This window comes from Tauraco erythrolophus, chromosome 13 (genome assembly GCF_009769465.1).
Source record: "Tauraco erythrolophus isolate bTauEry1 chromosome 13, bTauEry1.pri, whole genome shotgun sequence".
Lineage (NCBI taxonomy): Eukaryota > Metazoa > Chordata > Aves > Musophagiformes > Musophagidae > Tauraco > Tauraco erythrolophus.
The window spans coordinates 22,425,063-22,450,859 of NC_141477.1; the positions used below are offsets into that span (position 1 = coordinate 22,425,063).

At 47.9% G+C, this 25,797-nt stretch overlaps 1 protein-coding gene across 2 annotated transcripts in view; it reads right to left on the reverse strand.

Annotated features, from left to right (window-relative positions):
* Positions 1-25,797, reverse strand: part of ARHGEF9 (Cdc42 guanine nucleotide exchange factor 9) — a 184,229-nt gene that overhangs the window by 31,579 nt on the left and 126,853 nt on the right. For both annotated transcript variants that reach the window (XM_086619470.1, XM_086619471.1), the window contains 4 exons: positions 18,161-18,352; positions 11,279-11,458; positions 8,616-8,848; positions 3,829-3,958 (listed from right to left, as the gene is read on the reverse strand). In XM_086619470.1, the coding sequence (XP_086475596.1) occupies positions 3,829-3,958; positions 8,616-8,848; positions 11,279-11,458; positions 18,161-18,352 (735 nt within the window). The remainder of the gene's footprint in view (positions 1-3,828; positions 3,959-8,615; positions 8,849-11,278; positions 11,459-18,160; positions 18,353-25,797) is intronic.

Consider the following 25,797-nt stretch of genomic DNA (forward strand, 5'->3'; position numbering starts at 1 on the left):
CCTTCATGTAAATTTAACACTCTTGAGACCGGCCAAAGTGGCAACCCCTGGTAATCTTTGGTAGAAATATGTAGATATCTGCATAAACCAAAGCATCTGTTTAAATAGCAAGTTAAAACTAAGCCAGGCTGATGAGCAAGGCTCTCTCCTGTGCCAAACATCCTGCCACTAGCTTGAGGACCTCCACAGCTCCCATCCCAGGGAATGGGTGCCTCATTTGAGAAAAACCTGGTCTGAAAGGGAGGAAAGCATTGCTGGCAGCTGCCACGAGGGCCGGGGAGGGAGCCTGACACGCTGCAGCGATTGCTGCTTCGTTTTGTTTTGCCTTGGCTCGAGCGCTGCATGAAAAGGCACAAAACAGAGCAATTCTGAGGTCTGCCAAGGCGCAGAGCTGTTCTCCACCTTCACGTCATCTGTGACGGGCACTCAGAAGGGTGCAGCTGCGCTGGGGGCTGCGCTGGGCACCGCGGCCGTGCCCGCGCACACGCCAAGCCGGCAAGTCCTGCCCAGGAGCGAGCTGGGCACGCAGCACGCTCACCAGCTTGCCTCCCTGGCCTTGCAGGAGGGCAGGAGAGCAGTGAACGTGCTCCTCCGATGGCCGTGCAGCAAACCGTGCGCGGGGAGGACGGCAGGGACGCGCCGCTCCTGCACTCCCACTGCCTCCTCTGCGTGCCGTAAATACAGCGCTGCCCAGCCGGGGCTTGCCAGGACTCAGACCCGATGATGGGCTTTGTGGAAATAATCCCTTTAGAGAACTGCTGTGCGTGTATATCTGTCTAGATTCTACCCACTAACCTTTGAGATCTCAGAGGGCAGGAGCACACGAGGGACTGGGCATGTAAGGGCTGCCCAGGATGGGCTCTGTCTGAAGTCTGAGCCAGAGGAGACTTCCAGGCTGCTCTGAACCCGCTCCAGCTAACTTTGTGCGCTGGTTTTGTCCACCTGCCTTGAAATGTCACTGCTTTGATCTGAGCCTATTTAGCAACAAGGAAGGGGATGACGCTGAGCGAAGGAAAACAGAGGTTGAACATCAGGAAACACTTCATAACAACGAGAGCTCTCAGGCATGGAAAGGTCTCGGCAGGAGGTGGTGGAAGCCCTACGTTCTGCGCCGTTAACGACGGAAAGGACAAAAGGCACTAGAGAATTCGGTGCAGGCGGGGGCAGCACCTCTCTACATCTTTTTATATACTGGAAATTCAGGTTACAAAAGAAAGAAGTGAGTCGTACACGGCAACGGTCCAATCCAGGCTTTTCACTCAAGACCACGTTCCTACGAATTTTACAGGAACGCTTCTCAAAGTGATTGGGATTATTCCTAATTTACAGCAGTCAGTGAGATCAGAATCTTCCTTTAGGATTCTGCTCGGTCACTTCTCGTGCAAAGGTGCCAGTAATTCCTTAAACGTCACGGCCTGGCTGCGGTGGCACGGTTATCAGCTGCCACTAGAGCCACGCCACTCTTTCCTGGTCCCATTTGCAATTTAAACCTTCAGTTCCTGCTTACGTGACTTCTCAGAAAAAAAAAAAAATCTGGCCTTGGTTAACTCAAGGACATTTGCATTTTTCAAACACCGACCCTGAAGTTGATCTTCAAAGGGCCACGCAGAAAATCTTGAGGGATAAAAATGATTCCTGAAGCACACAGGCACGAATCCATGGGATCAGTAAAATCCCTTCTGCTTAAATCAGCTAGGACATTTCCTCTACTTTTTCTATTTGTTTTAAGATCAACAACATTCCAAATAACACCCTCTCCTTGCAAGAAAATGTGTACACACGCTTTGTGTACAAGAACATTTCAAATACTTACTCATTACATATTTTTTGTTTGGTTTGGATTTTTTCTTCTGCTTTAAAAATCTTTTTCTGACATCTCATTGCAAAACGTGGGTAAATTTAGAAATGAAAATGCAATTTCAAATCAGAGAGTCAACATCACTGGTCCAGAGCTTGGGTTTGCAATGCCTAAAGAGAGTATCTGCACAGATCAAGGACAGATCTAGGCATCTGGCACAGCTTTTGATCTCTCCTGCTCTCTTCCTGCATTACACTATGGCTAACTTGGGAGTATTTTGGGTTTTTGTGCATCCTTATGGCCACTACATGGACATCTGTGAAGCAGGGGCTGGATCTGATTCAGAAGTTACTGCAGAAGAAAGAATCAAGTAGTAAAGTCCTCTGCTGGATCTAACCCTCCTCCTTTAGTGTTCTCACCACAACTCTATGACTCTTCTTGATCCAAAATACAGAGTAAAAATGGCAAGAAGGGTGTTTTCCTTTGAATGGGGGCAGTACCTGTATTCCCCTTGGACCTCTGAGCACTAGCAACAGCAAGTTTTGCTACATTACGAGAAGTTGAAGGATGCTGCTGCAATATTGTGCTTAAAATCTGGAATAGTTGAAAAAAGCCTGGAAAAATGATTTGGCCAGTTCCTGAGGATAGGATGGAGATAAAGAATGGGTACTGCTAAGCAGGAGTGAATTATAAAGGATATGGCTAAAGCTAAACAGGAATGAATTATCAAGGATATGGCTAAATAAAAATGAATTATCAACTGAGCTAATGGAAGAGAGAAAGAAACTGCTATTCCACAAATCCTAGGTGGGGGTCACCTTGGCTTTCCACTCACACATGACTATTCACTGCCTTGGAATTGATCTGTCCCTAATCTAGATTTATTTACAATGAGGGTCTTGGCATTTCTTACAAATGACACACATTAGCTCATCCCATGGAATATACTCCAGGCTGAAGATACATCTGATGGGTCTGTGCCTCCTTGAGAGCAGTTTTCTAATTCTGAAAATGAGTCTGCGTGTCAGTAAGGAAGAGGTTTCTTCGCAGTAAACAACAATAAAACAATCAAGCAAATCATCTGCGTTCTCTGCTCTCACACCAGTCACAAGTTAAGAACCAGCTATGATTGCTGCATTTATACGTTTTATCAAGAGACCCAGGGCTGAATCCAGCCTTCGTTATAGCAACAAAACTAATTCAGTCAAGGAAAATACACAATAAGAAGGTGAGGCACCTTATTTCTCTCCCTCTTCTCACAGCCTTCCTAGATCTTTTCTGGAAAAAAAACCACCAATAACTCAATGATTCATGCATCTTTCCCATATACCAATTTACATAGTACGACTCCACTGACTTGAATGTGGAGTTATTCCAAATTGTTGTGACTGTGAGGAGGAAGAAAGGCTACTCCATCACTCTGAGTGTCCACTTGCTAAACACATGGATCGATGACAACATAGAGAGGGATTTACAAAAACATTTCTCCTCGGTCTGCTTCAAAACCCCTCTTTTTGTGGGTACTCATTTTAAATGTGCAAACAGCATCTCTAACTTTAGCTTAATGTATTGGCTTCTAATCATAAAGCACCCACCAGAAGAGTTTTCTCCAGTTTCTTAATCTGTCACGATTTTGAGGGCTTTTTATTACCTCTTTCCCTACTTCTTCCCCAGTGACAAAGCACAGAGCTGGAATGCACACAGAGTTTGATCCAAATCTCTCTCGCTCCCAGGACAACAGCACTTAAATCACAAAAGTTATTCCAGATTTCTATTGATGAAATTGGAACAGGACCCTAGATTTCCTTCAGAGTACCATTAATGTTTTACAACTTCAGAACCATCTCCAAAATCTGTAAATAAGTCTTCTCTGTCCCAAATTTAATCCCCGTTTTGGGGTCTTATCCAACCTATATCCAGACCATGTTGTGTGAAATGAACTATGTGGTCTAGGATAAGTCCAACAACTGCACAAAATTTACTTTTTCCAGGTTTATAGCTCCTAAACCGGGGCCGAGCGGGTGCTGTACCTCCCAGTCCAGAACGGAGGCCTGCCACTGAGCTATCTTGTCAATGTTCTCCAATCTCCGCTTCCGCTCGTTGATCTGTAGGGTCACGTTCCTCATGACGGCGAGAGCAGCAGCCACATACCTGTAGTCGCTGTTGAACACAAAACAACAGCCCATGAAACGGAGCCTGATGTGCAGGGGAAATGCACAGGGGTCTCTCGTTAGCAGCAGCATAATCCCACCCTCCTTTCCAAAAGCAACGCAGGCAGGATTTGCCGCTCGTTATTAGGACACCGTATTTTTTTCCATCAGCAATGTCTTTGTGGATCCCAAAAGAGCAGCTTGCTTGAAACTGAAGTTGTGTGTGTATGAGACAGAGAAACCAGCCAGCTCCTCAACTGGTTTGCATGAGGGGAGCCCAACTGGGAACAGCTGAGCCTCCACCGACCCAACAAACAACAGCGGGAGGTAGCGTTCTTCCAAGCCTTAAGGTGCTCAGCTGAAGAACATCCTAAAAGAAAGTCTGAACATTTTCATAGCCTATGTCTTTGGGCCTGGATTCTACCATTTTTAAAACAAACATTAGAAAATATTTTTTCTATTAGACACAAGGCCGGAGCCCCTTCCAAGCCGTAAGGTGACTCCACGAGTGCCACAGAGCATTCAGCCCTTGGCACTCACTCTTACTGCAGACTTCAGGTGAGCAAATCAAAGCAATTTTGGTTTTTTTTCCTGGACGGGGCTGTGAGTGTAATAACAAAGAGTGAAAACAGCCTCCCGCCAGCGCCAGCAAAGATGATGATCAGTCTTCTCAAAAAGTGATGCCGAAATCAATGCTATTGATTTCCACCCTGTGCCTTCTTCTCCATTCCAAGGAACCTTAATGTTCATTTCAATCGGAAAGACAGACAAGGCCAGCTGCCATAATGCCACCATAATATATTATTAACTTAAGGGCTGATATTGATTGCTGACTAATGAGAAAAACTGCGATCTCGGGCAGCTGCAGGGGGAATGGCTTTATTGATTATTGCTAAGAATTGCACTGGTGACAGCTGAAATAGGGGTGAATGCTGTGAATTAGATCCATTTCCCCATGTGATCCAAACAGGATAAATATTAAGACACAATCACAATATGATACACAACAGAACATTATTTGCTATTTTGCCATCCTTTCTTGGATGAAATCGAGATGCATGTTCAATTTTTATGCAATTCCTATGTCAAAATTCTAGCGCGGTTAAAAAAAAAAGCCTACAAATTCGAGAATATCAGGACTGGTCTTTCAACAAAGTAAAGGAAAATAGAGGATGGGCTGCCTGACATATCCATCATGATACACAACAAAGAATGTCTTGTGCCTTCCTTTGTGGGGCCATCTGTATGGAGTGAGTGCTTGGTTGTGTAAGGGAGAAACGGAGCGGTGCCAGAGAGACATTAGTCTGGTCTTCAAAACGTCCATGAGTTCTTGTAGGACAATAGCTGAGTCACTATGGCCAGAAAGGATCTACAGAGGTAGGAAGAGGTGTAGGGCTTACAGACAGTCACGAATGACCTCCTAGCAATTATGCCCATGCAAAGAAGGGAGGCTAATGTCAGCCCACCCATTAGCAGAGTCTTCTCCTCATGTAACATGTTCATACACTCTTAACTCCAGCTCAGTTCCGTGGCACGAATGCTCAGGACACTAGCAAGCTACACTTAGGACCTCCATATATTTAATTCATATTAAGCTGGAGTAAATCTTTAAGAGGTGAACAGATGTGGCTTTGTGAAAAATTCAAATGAACCAGTCTCAAAACAATAAACAATTGAAGGGAGCCAGGCTCTGAAAACATCCCCACGCCTGCCTCCATGCAGGCCAGTGCCAGTCAAGCTGGGTTTTATCTTGGTAATGTTAATTCACTAAATCCAATGTTATCTTTGAAGAGAAAACCCCATGCACATTTTTCTTTCAAGCAGTCAAGAAGGAAGAGCCATGACTGAACTTTTTGGGCTCCTAGCCCATGTCTGTGGTAGAGCTGGCAAAAACTTAAGAAGAAAAAATAACAGAAGCAAAGCATTTGGCCAGTGAAATAAGAATGGGACAGCACTAACTATGAAATTAAGGTAAATAAATCGTTTGTCAATTATATCGGGGCTGCAATGACCTCTTTCCAGTGCTCAAGCAGAATGCAAGTTCAACTCTTGCCAAATACCACATGCTGACCTGGGGGAGAGCGGTTGTTGTCCTGACCTGGGGCAGGGAAGACCCATAGTACAGTATAAGTGAAGACACAGAAAAAAAGAAGAATCTGATGTCCCACTGTCAGATGAAGCTAGCTTATTTGCTTCCACTGGGACTCCTGGTCCTTTCTGAGTTTTGCCTGACTTCATAAATGGTTCAACTGATTTAAAGGTTTTTCTACATATTAAATTCTACTCAGAGTGCCTAAGAGACTCCTAATTCAGCCAGTGATGACCCTGATTCCATTGCATTCGTCCACTGTAATTTTCCAGCTTCTGTTGCAGACTCACAATCTAACTGGGAGCACCATCAAACCGCGAGCGCGTGAGGACAACCCACCGCCTGACCAACAGGCGCAGCTGAAGCTCCCGTTGGCTCCTCAGTTCCTCTGGTTCCTGGCTGACCCTGATGGTATCCCAACCTGCAGGTATCTGAATGTGGGGATGTGGATGCCCCATCCCTGGAGGTGTTCAAGGCCAGGCTGGATGAGGCTTTGGGCAACCTGGTGTAGTGGAGGGTGTCCCTGCCCATGGCAGGGGGGTTGGAACTAGATGATCTTTGAGGTCCCTTCCAACCCTAACCATTCTATGATTCTATGATTCTATCTGGCTTTTCCCTATGTCTGATATTGTCACAACATGACATTCCCCAAAGATTATTTGCTTTTCCAATCTCAAGCTTTGCTCGTCTCAGCCTCAATCCCAAAGCCAGAATTACAAGAGGAGAAAAATATTTGTATTTCAAGCAGGCAACCACAGCAGTCTGGGTTTTCTGCACAGCCCCAGTGCAGAATCATCTGATGGTGAGTAAGACACATTCTCTGTGCCTCGCTTTTCCCATGTGTGGCACTAAGCTTGTCTGGGATGTCAGCTGGGTCGTCTGGAGGATCGGTCCCTCCCAGGTTCTCTGAACACTTGAACCGGAGGAGCTGGGCCACAGGGAATTGTGGTGTTACCCACCCCGATTCTGCATTACAACACCATTCCTCCATCAGTCAGTAAACTCTCCAGGCCATGCCTGCACGAGGGAAGTACACCAGATGCCAGCACTGAGATATGGCACAGGGCAAAAGCTGGCATGAGTTTTGTGTATGCACCATGTTACAGCTTCGGGGGGTTTACTCTTTACTGATGCAAGGCAAGAAAATATAATCCTGCTCTCCCTTTTCAGAAAAGGAAGAAAGAAGAGAAATGAAGTGTCCATGGCTGTGTCCTATCACTGACACAATCCAGTGAAAAGGAGCTCTCAGTCTGAATCAGCTACTTGTTGCTTAACCACAGGAAAGGTCCGAGTCTCCTCAGAATATGACTATATCTGATTACTTAACAACATGTTGATTTTAAAACTTCCCAAAAGAAAAAGGAACGCACTCCCAAAATAGTTCAACCCTCGTGTAATCGTGTTGTCCACATCCCCTTTCGTACTGCTACCAAATAACTCGGAGAAGGTGACTTCAAACACAGACCTCTTCTCTCTGAGGCTGCTTATGGCTTCCCACCATAAAGCCACATCTGAATTCACACTGTAAGCACTGCGGGGACATCACATGGCTGGGAAGGAAAAAAGCCACAACATTTGGGGTCTTGGAGCTGGTTTCTGATACTCTAACATTCCCATGAGTCCACTCCAAGTTTGATTTGGTCTCGTTACGAAGGGAAAACCAGAAATTGGATCTGGAGCCAAACGCATCTCCAAATGGGTGATTCTGAACTGGGCATTCAGCCGGTACGAATCGGTCAATTTGTGAACCGGGTCAAAGCAAACCAATGCATCTCTTTGCTCGTATCACGTCTCTCTGCACTTCTAGAGCTGGGTTTGGGGCAAAAATGAACCAAAAATTCAAACACTTGCAGAAGTTTCTGAAACATTTGCGGACGTTTTTGTTTTCTGAAGCACTTCCTTGTAAATGCATTTTGGAAAAAGAAAGAAAATTGGTGAGGCAGCAGAAAATCTACCCTTAGGGGGCCTGATTCTTCTTTCACCTTATTTTTATAGCAGTATATCACAAGTGGTATCATAGGTACTATTCCTGGTTTACACTAGGTCAGGGAGTCAGGTTGATTGCCCTCAGCAGCAGCAAAAGAGATCCTGGAAGTTTTGAGAAGTAATCAAACTCTGCACCTATACCCAATGGCAAAACTGGAGATGGAATCAGGCTGAACAGCAGAGCAGGTTCAGAATCATCCCCAAATCTGAGCACACTCAGGTTTCAGTTGCGGACCGTGGCCCTCCGTTTGCTATGTGCTGAGGTCCTCTTCAGGATAAAGGAATGAGCCTTTCTGACCACTGAATGCCAAGCAGGTAATTTTTCTAGTGTAACTGGTAGCACTGGAAAGTACATCCAAGGGTAATTAGTTCACACGCCTGATGATAACAGACATGAGTTTGGCTCCATTGAGAATCGGCGCTTTGAGAAGCTTCCTAACTGTCTGCTGAACCTTTGCCCTGCTTCAATTTACACAAGATGTCCTGAAGAGAAGAGCTGGACAGAGGAAAATCCCAAGCCCTGTGTGTGTGCAGAGGGGCCAGTACAGAAGCAGCGAGCGAAACCCTTCCCAGTAAGGAGAGAGCGGCGTACCTGTGGTCCTGCGCGGTGTACTTCAGCAGCTCCGCCAGCTGCAGAGGGTACTTGCAGATCTTCTGCACCGGCGTCAGAAGGAAACCGTCTATGGCAATGTCAATCATCTGCTGCAACAGACGACACGCTTCGAAGAAATGCTGGTACCTGCTGTCTTTCATCAGCTTGGAAAGCTCCATGCACGCATCCAAATGATTGTTACAGTATTCCGAATAGATCCAGAAGCCATCTTGCTGTGAGAGGCAGGAGAAAAGGGGATGCACACATCAGCCAAGTGCTGCGAGCAGCTGACCACCCGACTTGCCAACAAGAACACCTTACGACTAAAGCAGAAAGAACACCCCAAGCAGGAGGAGGAAGGGCTGATCCCGGAGTATTTTTCCTGCTCGGAGGAGGTGCTGCATGGTGGCTCTGGGGGAAAAGGGAGGCAGAAAGGGACCTGCACACTGACACATGGCCCAGGTCTCTGTAGGAACAAGGTGTGTTAAAGTGAACCCCTGCACAGCGCTGTGGGTGTCCTCAGTTTCAAACTGTGCGGTGGGGTTTTCTTTAGGAAAGGTGGAACCAAGCAGAGCTCTGGTCTTTGGTAATACAAGAAGACAACCTTGTTATTTCTAGATCTCTTTCCCTGAAAGATCATGAAGCATCTGGCAAATATTTAGGAGCTGGGTTCAATTCAATTTATTGCTGAAATTCCCTTCACCATCAGGGAACCCAAGGCACCAACCACTGTGTGGATTTCCCCAGGACCAGAGAGCCAGAAAACATAAAGACTGGAAAAACAAAGAAAAAAAAAAACCACTCACATGTGCGCCCACCCACCCTTTGCACTGCTCTAACAAGTCTTTTTGTGCTAATTTTGTTGGAATCTTTTTTCTGCTTTCCCTGACCACAGATGGGGCCATGGCAGTTCATCACCCTTAACTCAGGCTTGATTCCTCTGGGCCACATGGACACGGCAGATGAAAGGTCAAAGGAAGATCTGGAACGGAGAGACAGACACAAACTGGCCACCCAACATCACGCATCAACACTGTAGTTGAGACAGCCCAGATATAGGCCCAGGTGTTGTAGGTGAACAGCCTGAGATGCTACATCAGGTTGTGGACAATGAGTTACAAACTACAGAAAGGACAGGTTTTTTTTTTAAAAAAAATATATATTTGACCAGTAATTCTTATTTCTCAGCCCCATAAGGGCCCAACCAACCTGCCTTTCTGGGAACAGGGGAGCCCAGTTTCTTTCTCATCCCCACAGCTGAGCAAGAGCCAAGTGCCGACACCTCTCTCTTCCTGAGGCAGATGAGGAACAAGACGCTTTGCAGATCCATACAACAGGATCTCAACGTCCTCCTCCCTCAGTTTCCCCAAATGGCTAAATAGGGATAATTTATCAGGAGTTTAACAGCCAGCTTTCAGTCCCTATTTGATGACAGATAAGTGTCAAGATACTCCTCCGAATAACAGTGGCAATTCTTCCTATTGTCACTGCGAATGAATTGACAGCACAGCCTCGAGACACGACGTTTTAGCTACTGATTCTCACCAAGATTTCTTACATCTTTTTAGCTCAGAGGTGGAACATGATGCTGCTTCGGAAGGAAGCAGCGGAGGTCGCGGGCTCTGATTAAAACGAGCAATGTTCACGCTATCATGCAACTTCTCAAAAAGAAACTTGCTTTTCAACTAGAAGACCAACGATGCTTAAGAGAAGCTGTGAACCTTCTTAGGGATGCCCTGCTGAAGTTTCATGAACATCTATCGGAAATTTCTCTAATAAGACGTGAACTGTTGCCAGCTCAGCCTTGACTGTAAGTAACGAGGTAACACAGCACAGGACCTGCATCCCAGGTCGGAGCACCTCAGATACAGCGCTTCATTCTCCCTAGAAAAAAGCCTAAAACTGCAGGACTATAATTTTCTTGACCTTTCCTGACATATTTACAACACTGGTCAATTTATCAGCTCCTGTAGTACGTGTCCTGTGTAACAGTACGATGGGCTGGGCGAAAGGATCCAGGACCATATCATCAGCTAAAATGTCCTGCTCAGTGTGCACTTAGTGTGAGCGAGTATCTGCTGCCCTGCTGCCACCTGGGCAGCAAGAAGCACGAGCTGGCACCTCCCGACCCAGCCCAACAGCTCCGCAGGGGAAGGCCACTGAAGCCACGTGGGTTTTTCACCCCTGGCACACAGATCTCGGCACCGCAGTGAACAGCCCGGGCATTTGCTCTCCTCTACTTTTTTTGTGTAATGCACAATTAAGGCTTGTTTTTACTTCTCTGGACTCTCTTACCTCTTCCAACCTCCTGGTCATCCATGACCTTATTAGGATGGTCTGTGAGTGCGTTTAAGTCATATTCTGAAGAGCAAAGTAAGGTGGGGAGTAGGTGGGGGACGTGGTACCTACGTAACGTGAGTAAGAGTGGCTGCAAAAAGGTGTTGGGATTCAAAGGTACTGGGGCCGTTATCCAATTATATGCTTCACTTTGAATTCTCCCTACACCTGTATCTCACCAAGTAAACAGTGATGTGACTTAAACAGCACTGCTGCACAAAAGTTATTCTGAGTGGTTCCTGTCTCCTGACTTTCTCTGCTATTCCCCTCCTGTCCTCGCCGAAAAAGCCCCAAAACTCCCAAACAAAGATGCCAAATAAACTTACGTGTTCAAGGAAACATGGTCCAATTTCACTAAGATGGGGGTCTTCATTGTTGTACTGTTTCTCCAAGTCCCGGACAAAACCCATCTGAAATCTGTAGATATCTTCGATGTTACCGAAGATGATCTTTAGCTGTTCATCACTGAACATATCCCTCCTCTTCCGGCACTGCTTTAAGTAACCCTGTAAGAAGTAAGACAGAACAATCCATAAAAGAACCCAAACACTTATCCTGAGGCTGCTCCCAGATTTTTATAGAGGAAGCAGCAAGTAAAAACAAAATCAGAAAATGGCTCTGAAAACAAAATCCACTTGTTACGACCTGACAGTCCCCATCACCTCCTGTCTGTGCGTACACACGCGCTACGCAAAACCCCTGCAACGCTCCAAGTCCTTTTTTTGGAGAAGTGACATCTCATTTGCAACTATTGCTCCCGCTGCAACCCACGGCAGACCCACAGCACTACTGCTGCTCGGGACACAGCAGAGCCGGCGCGCACAGGGCTCGCAGCCTGCGCCAGGAGGTGCTGGAGACAGCGTGGGCACAGTGCCTTGGGAGGACACTGCTGGGTTCTGCCTCAGTGTCCTTCAGCATTTTGCATGGATCAGTTTTGCAAATGAAATCTTTCCCCAGAGATCTCAACCAGCACAGCCTGAGACGGCTCTGTCCCTACATGTTCCACAGAGAACTGCAAAATCTGGCTGATGGCTCCGAAGAGGTGTGTTACAGTTCCTTCAGAAATCCCTGCCTCGCAGTACCCAACACCCTGGCTAGCTCCTACAAACATTGCTTTTCCATGTCCTCTTCAGTGGCACATGGCACAACAGAGAAAGCTGTGAGAGGCTGTTTGATCATCTGCCCGCTCTGATTTCTCCTTTTAGCCCCAGTAACTGGGACAAGGAAGCTGATAACCATGCTGAGAAATATCGTTATCAATGTGTGGTTGCATGTGCTTGGTCTAGGAAGACAGTATGGAGGGTGTAACCACCCCAGTTGTTCCAGCACCAAGTGAAATGTTGAAGGAAAACGCTTTTCAAGTGTTCCCTGACTTCAGAGGCAACATGGTTTATCCTCCCAATTATTCATTTTCCCGAGTCCGAGCCACAGGTGGGAGCGCTGCTGTCCTGGGAGTGTCCTGGCAGGGAAGCCCGGAGGCGATGCGGGAGGTTGGCAGGTGTTTTGGCTCGCCTGAGCAAGGGACCCCGAGCTGCTGATCATTGCCATCGAGGGGAAAGCAGCATTATTTTAATTTTGTTTTCTATACCCTCCATTCCATTAGCACAAATATGCTACTCCAAACTGTGAAACGAGGGGAGAATTTTTCTGCTGTGTTCTCAACTACTGTCTTTCATTCCTTTCTTCCTTTTTTAAGTGGGTCCCGAGGAAAAGGCTTTGTACCCTTTTCTGTACAAACATCAGGCACCCTTACTGAGTCTACAGACATTGAAGTCAAATGGAGAAAGAGAGAGGAAGAGCTAGGATGTAGGTAGCTTAAAGAAGTTCTCCAAAAATCACAGAATGAATGTGCAGTAGATTTGGAAACGATTCAGTTCTCCTGTGTCTTGGTCCAGTGCAAGATCCTCCTTGCTTATTCATCTGCTCATGACACCCACTGGTGCTGAGCCTGAGCTTAGCTGGACATCATACAAACACAAATCACAAAGCACTGCTCTGAAGATGTCCTGACCTAAAAAGACTGAGTGGATCAATATTCTGGCAAAAAGTGTAACACCCCAAGTTCTGCTCGCCTCCCTGTTTCGCTGACCCTGCCTCATCCATGGACTTGCCATCCTGGATGCCGCTGAAGCATGAGGACTTCTCCGAACACGCTTGCACGTGTGGTCCAGGGGATGGGTTGACACATGGAGGCTCTGGATGCCTGGGCTGAATTTCTGGCTCTGCATCCCCCCGGCGCTTCGCCTGTCCGGAGGGTGTAAACTGGAAACGTCGTGAGGCCAAACATCAGGAGCTACGCTGGGCTGGGCTGGGCTGCAGCCTCTTGACTGAAAAGAAACAGCATGGGGGTCATCACGAGACGACTTTGCCTGCCTTTCTTATATGGGAAGAGAAAAAAAAAAAAAGAAGGGAAAAAAAATGCCAACAGCTCCAGTTGAAGGGCTATATTTGGGAACTGGAGATGCTTAGTCACACAGCCGAACCGCCAGCTGGTGACACGCAGCTGCTGGTCCACAATGCGAACTGTTGGAAGGCTGTAATAAACTGTCCTTCAGCCTCACCATGTGGTTCCTGGGAGGGAGAACTTCCAACAGATGAATGATAAATGCAGCTTTGGCTGACCTGGCAAAGAACCGACTTCTGTGATGTCCAGCTTAGCCAGAAGGACGCCGTTACCCTGAATTTGCTGGCTTTTTCAGCTGGGAAGCTTGGGTTACGGAATACCTTCCGCATTTACCAAATCTAGGTCTCTCTTCTTCCAGGAGCTCCTTGATGACTCATTTCCCTGGGCTTCCCTCTGTCATTCTTCAAGGCCAGGAGGAACGGGAGCAGGCTGGTTCCCACGTTGCAGGACAAATAAAAATTCAAACTAGCACGGAATAACGCGGAATATCTTTCCATGCTGCTTTTCATGTTTACCTGCTTATCTCAGAAGAGCTTTCAAAAGTAAAAAAAAAAAACAAATCAGAAAAAAAGATGTGCACCTGCCCCCGAGGTCAGGCTCTTTTTGACACTGGCTTTGGGGCTAGCGGCGCCGAGGGACTGCCGCGAGCCGGGTGCGTTCGGACCCTTCCCCGCTGCGCGCTGCGGGCTGCCTGCGAGCCAGCCTCCCCGCTCGCCTCCTGCTCTGTGGAATCAGTCACTGGATGATTTATGTGAACATCTTTCAGCCCTGGGGTTGCTATTGGCTGCGACTACCGGCTTGAATATTCCCCGTCCTCCCAGTGCTGGTTCATCACTTTGCCTGAGTCAGGAGTTTCCGAGAAGCTGAAGCAGCACATTTCTGTAGGGGCACCTACAAAACCACGGGGGAAACAAAAGAACACGCAGAGTTCCCAAGCCTTATCCTCTACCCAGCTTGTGCGTTTGGATGGTTGGCTTCCAGCACAAGCCAGCAAAGGGGAGACTGAAGATTTATATATAATAAGGAGCAAGAGCCAGCTAGAAGGCTGCTGCATAGTTTTTCCAGTAAATTTACTTCTGTTACATAAAACAATGTCATCCTCCTTCTGCTCATCCCGTCAGGTTTGCTCAGAGAAGGGACAGCTGACTGATGAGCAGATGTTGGAGAGTGTTTTGCTCACTGAATACCTAAAAATAGCTGTCAAACTGTCTCTCTTTAAAGTACTTTTCCATGTAGTCCCTGAAGTATAGGCCAAAGTTGGAAAGTATTTGCAGGAGGTTAAGTGCTAAGTTTTCTCCACCCCAGAGTGGGTTTAGACAGTCAGGAGAGGTGGCCAATCCATCCATCCATCCATCCATCCATCCATCCATCCATCCATCCATCCATCCATCCATCCTTCCATCCATCCATCCATCCTTCCCTCCCTCTTCTTGTCCAGTTGAGAGTAAGGTGAAGGAGAGAGTGAGGAGATGATAGCCACTGCAGGCTGTAACTTCCAAGGCAGTTGTGAAGTCCTGCAGGAATGCAAGCCTGTTCCTCAAAAGGGCAAGAAGTAGCCAGCTCCAAAAAAGAAAAACAAGGTGTGAACAAGCAGGCTGTGAAAGACAGCTACAAACTGCGCACTGGGGAATACGTGTCTGTAGTATCCATACATCCCCATTGATCCAAAGAGCTTTCCGCAGAGCCACCCTCTGGTCTGGTATCCATGGACAAGAAACTGGTCACACGAAGGGGCCAGCAGCTCCTCAGATGTGGTCCTCTGAAGGAGGCCCACACTGCTGCCAAGAAGGTTTTACGCTGCTTCGCTCTGAGGCAGCACAAAAAAATGGTTTTTATCCATCTCCGAGAATGAATCAAGCTAACCCCACGCACACCACGTGAAAACCTGTCCCATCAGCTCTGCACAACAGACACAGCTTGACACACTAAGCTGCAATGAGGATGTTTTCCACATGGCATTCAGAGCTGTCCTGGCACCAAAGTGAAGCTTAGGTGGAATTCAGTCAACGTTATTAATAAATAAATTCAAAGGGAAATTACTTGGAAAAGAGCAAACCGCAGCACTGGAAGTTGGCTGGCCTTTCTAACCTCCCACCCCCAAATTACTCACAACACGGAGGTTTCCTTTGATCTCCCAATTGCCTCACTGCCTCCAAGCTCTGTCACTTCTCCAACACCTCCTTAAATTCAGCCTTGTCTTCCTAATCCATGTGCCGATCCAAATCCGGTTCATTTCTCAAAGCACGGCACCCCGCTCTTTGTAGCCCTCCTGCATCTCCTTCTTCCACCTCTGCTCCCCACCGCACGCTACAGCTCCAACCACCTGCCTGGCCCTCATCGAGGTACCTGCCCTGACCCAGCACCGCGGCTGCTCTGCCGGTGCCACCGGTGCCACGTCACGGACAGACCCTGCGCCCTCCTGCATCCCCCCAGGAACAAACCCCAGCGCAGGGGGTATCTTCTCAAGCCTGGAGATGGCCATGCAGGTACCTGGTGCCTTACAGGACAGTGAGTAAGCAGTGAGAACTCCACATTTTACCCCTACCAAAAGTCTTCCCAAAACCGTTTCACCAAGCAGCAGTCAGTCCTTCGTAGTCTAAGCCAGGGCACAGCAGCAGCAGCCACCAGGACGGCGTGGATTTGCTGGGATGGGGAATTCTCCTCCAAGCCAGCTGCTTCACGCAGGCCTTGGCTTGTGCAGGTAATTTTCATTCCGGCGCTGGCTGGCCTGTGAGCTCCTGGCTTGGCAGGACTAGTGCCATGGGTATTATGAATAATGACATGGTATATAATAATATAGTGGCAGGGAGTGGGAATACATTCTGAAGCAGAAAAGAGCAATTGGAGGGCTCTTAATCACCTAGCAGGGGCTGCGGTCCTCCGCTAACAATCACACATCTTCAGGTGCCTCACTGGTGTTCGGATTTGTTATTCATTATAGCCCAGCAACAAGAGGATAACACACACTGCTAAACTCAGCACTAAATCAGGCTCAACCTTTGCCACCCAGTCAGAACCCCTCCTGCATCCCCCCGCCCCAACACATCACATCGCTGCTGCTCGTCCTGACACCTCGAAACAAAGAGCAAAGGCAAGAGGGGAACTGGCCACTGTCAGCAGCACTTCTGCAGCCCAGCAGCGGTCGTCTGGCGGCCGCTCGCTCTTCGGCACAAATAAAAACCTCTGCACCAATTCGCCCAGTAGCGCCGGGAGCAGCTCGCGCCGGCCCGTGTCTCTCCGTCTCCAGCCTCCCCCCTCTGATGCACAGACACAAACGGTCACGCCATGCCATGCCGAGATGCCTGGCATGACTGAGCTGTCTCCGAGCCTTCTCCAGGCAAACGGATTGCTCTGATTAAAGTGAGCACAATGAGGCTCTCTCCAGCAAGGGACAGCCCATCATTTTGCAGATGAGAATGCCCATTTCAGTCCTCCTCTGTGTTCAACAGAGGCAGCTGAATCATGTCCTGGTGCTCTACCTGGAGGTAAGGTTTATCCCCTCAATACCATTTTGCATCATACAGAGCAAGGCAAGAGCCTCAGAGATCTTTTTCGTATCTGTGACATATCATGAGGTGCTGCAAATCAGTGTTACCCCACTGAAGCTATACTTATCTGTACCTCCTGAGAATCTGATTTGGCAAAAGCATGGACACAGCTGGGAACTGCAAGTTAAAGTTTATTTAGTTTTTCAACATAAGAATGCAAATGCAAGAAAAGGAACAATACGTGGAAAAGTTCCTGCAGTTCTTCCCTTCTTCAAAGCAAAGCTCTCTGACTGAAATAGCGCAGCGAAATTAAGATCATTTGTTTCCAAACTGAAATCCCAAGACTCTTCCGTATTTGAAAAGCGTCATAGATGCTTTTTGGATGGCTGCTTTGCCTTGTCGATAGAAAAGGAGCAAGTATGAAGGGAGGAAGACATTCCTCTAAGCAGAATTCACAGGGGGCTTCAGCACATTGACTCTGCAAAGACTGGGCACAGGCTCGCTAAATCCTAAATGCTCAGAGGGATGAGCTGAAAGCATGGACTTTGATTTTAGGGCTAACAAACCTCTGTCTCTTAGGGATACGTATATGCTCTATGCACAATGCCCACGCTGCCCTGCAGCACTCTCCGGCGCAGCCGTGCGTTCTCCTTCCCAAACACCTGGCACCATGTGCACTGCACTTGGGGCTTAGCCTGTGGCACTCATTCTGTGTGCTGCAGGACTGTGAGGGGGTGTAGGGGTTAACTGGAACATAATGAAGAAGAACCAAGTTGAGGATGCAAGGGGTCAGTCATCAAAGTTCGCTTGTTTGGTGGTTCCCTTCCACTGGATAAATGTCACACACTTCATTTCCCACGATGAAAACATTTTGCTCTCAGTCTCACTGTAAGAAAAGGCAAACGGGGGCCATCCCGAGCCAGGGGAAATTGTGAACCCAATATGAAAGACACAGATGAAATGGGTAGCTGATTGGTTTAATTGCAACCTAATTGCCTCAATCACAAGTTCAAAAGTAGATGGCATTGGGTTTTAATTAAGAGGACTGCTTGAAGGATCTCAACTCCATCATTTTTTCAGTCAAAGAGGTATGGAAAAAAGGTCAGAAAATTGTACTTTTAGTTAACACAAACTCAAGGTAATTATCAGATCCAGCAGAAAATTCTCAGAAGTATCAATAACTATCGACAGACGCTGAGCCTCTATTAGACACACTACTTAAACACACTGCATCTTTTCCCCCGTCACCCAAGGGCAATCCCAGTCCTCAGCTCTCAACAGCCCATCCCGTGTCCTGCTGCAGCACCCCAGCGTACCTCGCAGATGTCCTTGAGGTGCTTGATGTAGTGGCGCTCCGTGCTCATGATTTCATTGATGACGTTGGCTCTCATCTGGTCTCGGTTCTGAACGGTCCTGCCGAGACAGAGGCAGTCGGCGCTTGGATCCAAATGGCCATTCTGCACATCGCTGGTTCCCTCCTCCACACCATCTTCTTGGTTTACCCATAGCTGCGAGGAGAAGAGAAGCAACAGGCTTGTTCATAAAAGCATCAGGAATTCCCACACGCCATCAGCTGGGGCTGTCCGACAGGAAGAAACCTCTGGGAGGAGGGATAAGCCCTTTACAGGTGTCTGATTTAAGAAAGTCAAGATACGTCTGGCTCAGAAATCTGAATGAATGTGACCATCTCCTAAATGATGGGTGATAGAACAAGAGGAAATGGGTATAAGCTTAGTCAGGGGAGATTCAGGTTGGATGTTAGAAAGAATTTCTTCTCTGAAAGGGTTGTCAGCCACTGGAATAGGCTGCCCAGGGAGGTGGTTGAGTCCCCATCCCTGGATGTGTTTAAGAATAGGGTGGATGATCTACTTAGGGATATGGTTTAATGGGGATTAGGGACGGTTGGACTCGATGATCTCTAAGGTCTTTTCCAACCTAGAAATCTACGAAATCTATGAAATAAAACGGGGGGGGGGGGGGGTTGCTGAGGGCAGCTTTGGAGGGGGTGCCAAGCACCCCTGGGCACTGAGCACTCTAAAATGGGGACAAATTGCGAAAAGCAATGAAAAAGGATCACCGCGTTTTCAGCGCACTGAATGTTCTTTCCATCATCAAATAAAAAACCACACGTGGAACTTGTAAACTAGAAGATAAGGCTCCCTCCTGATCTGTGGGTCTTTGAAGAAGACTGTGCTCTGCACACAACGTACGGATCAAACGTCTCCTTTTGATACCTTTTCCCCCAAATTAAACCCACTGAAAACAACTCTGATCAACTCAAATTGGGCTCCGTGGAGTTTATGAACAAACATTGAATAAAGCAAAAAAGAGGCAGAAATACTGTTATCTTACACAGGTCACCTAAGCTGTTACGTAAATGAAGCAACTTTTCTCCTCTGCATTTAAAGCCCTAAATATCGGAGACTTTCAGATATAAAATATATCTGAAAAGTATATAAATAAAATATGTAGCTATAAAAATACATCTACCTATAAACACTGAAACTGTCCACACAAACAGAGCAGCATCTGGAAAACAACTGGCATCGACGACCTGATCTTTCAGTCTTCTTTTCAGTGTTAATAGTTTTTAATACTTTCCCATTATTCAGCTTAAATTCGGGTTTAAATAGATTGTGAAGGGCTGTGTTCCTGTAAATCAGTGAAGTAAAAAACCCCTAAATGTGCCCATGCTCCTTCCCTGCTTTCCTAACCAACACCATGTTTTGCTAAACCGCTTCTTGCAGCTCCCACGTTTTCTCAGCCTACAGTGAGTTACAAAGGCCAAGAAGCCGAGATGGTTGGAGAAAACCCATCTCTTCTCTAGCAGAATCTTAACGATGCTGCCAACTTAGGGCACTAAAAACCCCCAAAGTGATAAAAAGTCGGACTTTTCACCCTGCTCACGACTGTGCCCTGTGCCCGGGAGATGTCGCGGACTTCACACAGGGGCTGTAGGGCAGCAATGCCTCTTTAAACCACATGATGCCCTCTTTGCCAGCAGTGGGGCAGGACCTGCTACGGGGATCAGCCTCTGCTGAGCATTGCAGAGCCCCAGGCTGTGCTCACGCCACGTCCTGGCAGCGCCAGGCACTTCCCAGGGCAGGAAACCCAGCGCAGAGCATTTGCCTGAATGAGCGAGTGGCAGAGCCGGGGTGGATCCAAGTGTCCTGCCCGCTCTGCCCACCCGATCTCCTACCTGTCCCCCACCCTGCACTGCCAACGTGGGACCTCCTTTGGCACATCAGGAGACCAGCAGGACACGCCGAAGCCTGCCAAGGAGGTGAAACAACCCCTCCTGCCACCTCGGCACTGCTCCCACTGCACCAAGGAGCCATCCTCAAAGTGCAAAGGCTGCACACCTTTCCCTCAGACAGCACAGCCAAGAGTCACCTGAATGTCCTGTGTGCCAGAGCAGAAGCAAAACCCAGCGAATATGGCTGTCAGCTCTCGTTTCGTATGTCCTGATGCATTCCAGGGGCAAGGGGTGCACCCAGGCACAGACTGGCGCACGGTCCTGCGGCACTGCCAGCACCCAGGGGGGCTCGGCTGCGCTGGGCTGGTCCTAAGGGCCAGCAGCCCTGCGTGCTACAGAAGGGTGTTTCAGTGATCCCAGCCAGGTCCAGCCATGCTGGTTTGGAGACAGGGGGAACCCCTGGGAGATGCAGGATGCCCGGGAGCAGCTTTGCATGCCTTTCCCCAGGCCCTTCTCATGGGATGGGGCTCTCCATCACAGCGTCTGCTGCAAAGATGGACTAGGTCATGCTGTCTCCCAACTGTGGGGCTGCACACGGAGCTCTGAAAGGGCTTTTTGTAGGATTTCCATCAGTACTGGGAGGCCTGGTTGAGCTCTGGGTCACTGCAAAGGAAGGCAGTGAGCTGGTGACCTAATGGCGCCCAAATCTACAGGGGTCCAGCATGCGAAACCTCTCCTGGCACACTGAAACAGATTTCAGAAGAACGCCACTTGTTCTGAGAAAAAACCCAAAAGCTCGTTAGAAAACATGCCTCTTCCCACCAAACCCCACTCTGCCCTGGAAGAGGTTTCAGTTACGCTGAGGCAGAGCAATGCTGCACGCACACAAGCAGCGTTTTATGCTGAAAAATAAACGTCCAAGTGCTGCTTCTGAGTCAATGCCACGCCGGCGTAATTCTGCCAAAGCCACCTCAGGGGCCAATTTCCCCACACCGCTGACACTGGTTTTAGTGGGGGCTCTGCTGTGAAAACCTGGGAGCCACACTCAGAAGAGAAAATGGGCTAGACCTGGGAAGGACAGAATTGCACGGGAAGTCCTTTGAGGGACACGTCCTCGTGACAGCTTTATTGGCATTCCAAACCAAAAATGTGGAAAATCAAGTAGGACCCATGGAGGTATTAAACCCTGTTGGCTGAAGTTTAAAATAACTTCCCATCCTACCTTCCTGCTGCTATGAAAAGGTATTTTGCAGCTCTCCCAAACCCAACCAGAACAGCTTGTTACCAAGTTTCACCACACAACCGCCAGTTCGGCAACAGAAGGTATTTTTAAAGCTCTACCTCCTGGAGTCAAGTGATCATGAGAAAAAAATTCAATTTTCATTTAAAAAATAAAGCAGGAAAGATCTAATCATAATAATAGGGGGAGGAAGCTTGAAAGCATGAACCCTAAAGGCTTTGAAACTCTAAGGCAAATAGCAAGCTTGCAAACTTTCATGATTTCTGAAAACCTCAGAATTTGGTCTGCCTTTTGTGCGCTGCAGGAACGCTCCCTGCTTCCAGGTCTGGGAATCTCAGGAGTCCTGCTTTTTTTCCTTAATGAAATTTTTGCTCCTTCCTGCTAGGATTCATGTTCCCAAAAGGAAAAAATTACAGTTCTAGCCTAGATGACTTCTGCTTTAGATTAAAACCAAATGCAACGATTTTATCGGCAACAGGAGGAAGTCTAATGTGCCTTCCACCCCGCGCTCCAGCGTCGGCTGCTGCAAGGATTAATCCCACTGCACTGTTCAAACATTCCTGCTTTCTATCTTACCCACTAGAGTTCTCCGTAATTCAAGCAAGGATCATTGGAAGTTTGGACCATGGCTCACAAAACACGAGGTACATTGGCAGCTCTGCTGCTGACCTTGGGCCAGTTCCTCAAACTGGCGGAGGTTTTCCCCATCTATAAACGGGGACAGTCTACCTGACCAATGGCATTTTTCACAAAAATTTTTGAGGTTGACAGACTTTACGTGGAAGAGGAGGGCACAGAAAAGCTCATGTGTGCTTTGAAATATGGACTTAAATGCATCACAGTGGGCTCGCCGCGCTCTTGCGCTCATCCATGAGCAACCACGTGGCTAGATGGACCTTTGATCTGACGCACCATGGTGGGTTTGGCAACTTCAGCTCTCAAATCCTCTTGTGCCTGTGCTGAGGAGGAGCTGGGTGGTGCTGGGGCAAGGCAAGGCTGCACTGAAAGTGTTAACTGTGTCCTCTGACCCAACACCACCACCCCAAGCCAGATCCTCTTGCTTCGCTGACCTGCTTGCTCAAACCGCAACGACGGTGTGCTGCAGGCGACAGTGAGGTGGAAGAGGCAAACTGGGGGTGACACTGTTTTTTCCCAGTAACTTTTAAAATGTCATATTTAGTTGATGGAGACAATGCAGCAAAGGTTCCTTTTAGCCCAGCCCACAGTCACCTGTACGTAGGGTGTTCGTTCCCTTTTAGACACGTGACTCTCCCAAAAATGCTCTCCTGCCTGAAATGCTTGAGCTCCGTTGCTGTGGATAACGGCTGAAATACCACTAATGGAAACAGGGCTCTCCCTTCCCCAGTTTTTCCAACATGTGCTGGACACAAACGCACAGATGTACCTCCCCCCCAGTGCAAACATCTCTTTTTCTCTAAAAGAAACTTCAAAACTCTACTTTTCTCCCAGTTTCGCCTCATCTGCACAGTCTTCCCTGCTCAGGATGAGGGGCTGCCAGCCCTGTGAAGTTCCTGTGGGGCTTTTCCACAGGGCAGAGATGGGATCAGTTCCCTGGCAGCTCCTCAGCTCTGCTGCTCACTTGGATTTCATGAAGTCTCTCCAGGCTCCTGTCCTGTCCTCAGCAATTAGGGGCTGTGGTTTGGCACAGATGGGGGTTTGGGATACCAGCCTGAATTACTGCATCCAATGCCACTTTTTTTTTAAAAAAAAGAATAAATAAGAACAGTTGTTCAGCAATCATTAACAACCCTACAACAACAAATGAGCCTTTAGTGCCTCTTCCAACGCCTCTGCAATGCAAAAAAGCATTGGGCTCTGAAATAACACAGCACTGGGTGGGTGTCCCCCACACCACTGAAAAGGTCCAGCGTGCCAAACAATGAAGTCTGCCCTGAGAACCATTTCAAACACTTTGTTTTAAGAATTAATTAAAAGAAACCAAGAAAAACTACAGGGAGAAAAAAAATCAAGTTGCATAATGCTAGCCCTAAATGATGTTTCTCACTGAAAGGCCACCCTACACGTGGGGAACAGGCTTATCACAAGGCTCACAGTCTTATTTCAAGATTCAACCCTAATTAGGAAGTCACGACCAGCTCCTGCATAACATAATAATTTGCAGAGGCAGATAAAAGTAAAACAGTCAAATAAAAAAGCCCCTTTTGCCTAAGGACCCAGTTTGGGAAGCCAGAGAGAGCTGATCATTTCATTGTGCTACTTAATATTATATGTGATTTATATAAAATCTGTAGAAGTGTGATGTATCAATTTGCAGCTATACCCAGACGGTGCATAAAATCACCAAATGGCACCGCTCCAACATTAGCTGACCTGTAATTATTATATATTTAGACTGCTGAATGCATACACTGTATAGAGAAGACATTTTACTTGAATAGGCACTGAGGGCTGATAGTCTCATAATAATCAGAGAGCATGATAAAACAAACATTTTACCAGCCATCTGGATTATTAATCTCCTTCCATTGGCTATTCACGAGGACAAAACTAGCAGATAATGTGCCATCCTGGATTCTAGCTCACAATTAAATAACGTGGCAGATTAATGATACAGGCAGATCCTTCCAGAGAGCTGGTGCCATTCCACTGAATCCCTGCTCACCAGCAACTTTATAACAAATACCAGTGAGCGCAGCCCAACTTTCCCCAAAACCTGGTACCAGATAGTGGTATTAGCTCCACTGAAAGGCAGTGGAGCAGATTCCAGCAACCCTACAGGAACAAGCTGCAGCACAGACCCTCAGGACTGGTTCCCCCCCCACCCTTGCCATGCTGCCCCCTGCTCTGCAGAGCTGTGGGGTTTGCCCCCTCGCCCTTTTTCCATAAAAAAAAGGTTAGTGGTTAGTGAGTGCTCTGCCCTTGTTTTCAGCCACGTGCACTGGGTTCTATGCATGCTCTGTTGGACGCTATCCTGCATTAAAAAGATCACTTGCTTATTTGCAATAAAGTAAGGCTCATGCTGCAGAGCTTTGCATAAGTAAAACAACCTCAGCCTCTGCGGGTCACTCCAGCGATCCGGGCACAGCCTCTCTCTGCCCTCAGGAGGAAGGACAGACTGTCCTGGGCTCTCCAAACACCCAGGAGCAGACACTTCTCCCTTCCCTGCCTTCAAAGAGGAGCTAAGGTCCTGGCAGGTGGCAGAGGCACAGGAGGGATGCACTGCCCTGGGCAGCCCCAGCCTCGCTGCCCTTCTGCGGGCAAGCTGCAGGCACAGGGGAGGTGTGGGACCGTGGCTGGGATGCTGTTCGCTGGGAAACACTGACCATCTTCTCCCTGTATCCTCTTCCAGGATGAAGAATAGGACACTTGGCAGTAGAAGCAAAGGCAGTGGAAGGAAGTTGTTCTTCCCTCCTGTGGTCCCTACCACTATTTTTTTCCCACAGCCTGAATTTTTCCTTCTGTAATCTGGCTCCTGCCTCACCGTCCTTCACTTCCCCCCAGTTCACAGCCTCTTTGATACCTTCTCTTTCCCTTCTGCAATTCCCCAGCTTCAGCAAACCCACTTCCAGCTCTTCCTCTTCCCCTCTAAAACTCTCCACTCCCAGCCTCAGAAGTTGCCTCTACCCAAGGTGAGAAATACCATTCCCTCATTTCTGGAAAAGGAGAAGACCGTGTACTCTATAGGGACAGCTTCAGACTCTGTATCCATGAAAGGTGAACAAAAATGGCTCCAAAGAACTTGCCCTGTGCTTCCTCCCTCTGTTTCCTGCAGTCTAAAGGCACAGACTCCCATGGGCTGGAGCTCCACCACGCAGCATCTTGCAAAAGCTGCGTGGACACTGTGATAAACTGGACGTGCTACACTAATCCACCAAAATCCTGTGAGTTAGGGCTCAGCCCTCCGCATTTCCCAAAACCCAAAAGCCTCTGGTGTGTGATGCTACATGTGATGCACAATAGGGAAGAGCAAAAGCTCAGCTGCTCCAGCAGCTCATTGCAGGAACCCTGGCAGGTCCAGGAAGCCTCATTCAGGGGAAGGATCTTCACCATCAGCTTGGCAGAGGGCAGGGACGGGGCTGCAAAGATTTGTGCCCAGTTTGCTTGATTCAAAGAGTGGTCTCAAGACACTGGTTTGTACCTGCTGGCCAGCTCGTACGAGGACGGGCCCAAGTGCTGGCATCTGAACCTTTGGGGATCTGACAGATGCTGAGCTGGGTGGCAGGAGTTGTCACATCAACAGCAGCTGCAATTAGCACAGGCAGTGTTTGGATGCTAAAATGCTACTTGACTTTAAAAAAATCCTCCTACAATTTGTCTGCAGTGCATCCTGTCGCGGTGGAGCGCTGCTCGCGCCGTGTGCGATACCTCTACCAGAAGCTATTTTTATGCTGGATTTGCCACAGGAGAATAAAATCTCCTTTACGAGGCACTGACTGCAGCAGACACTGCAGCACATACTGTTGGGTTTGTCCAACAGGTGAATGCTACTCCAGCACCATCCTCTTTTCCCGGGAAGATCTCACCGAGTCGCCACC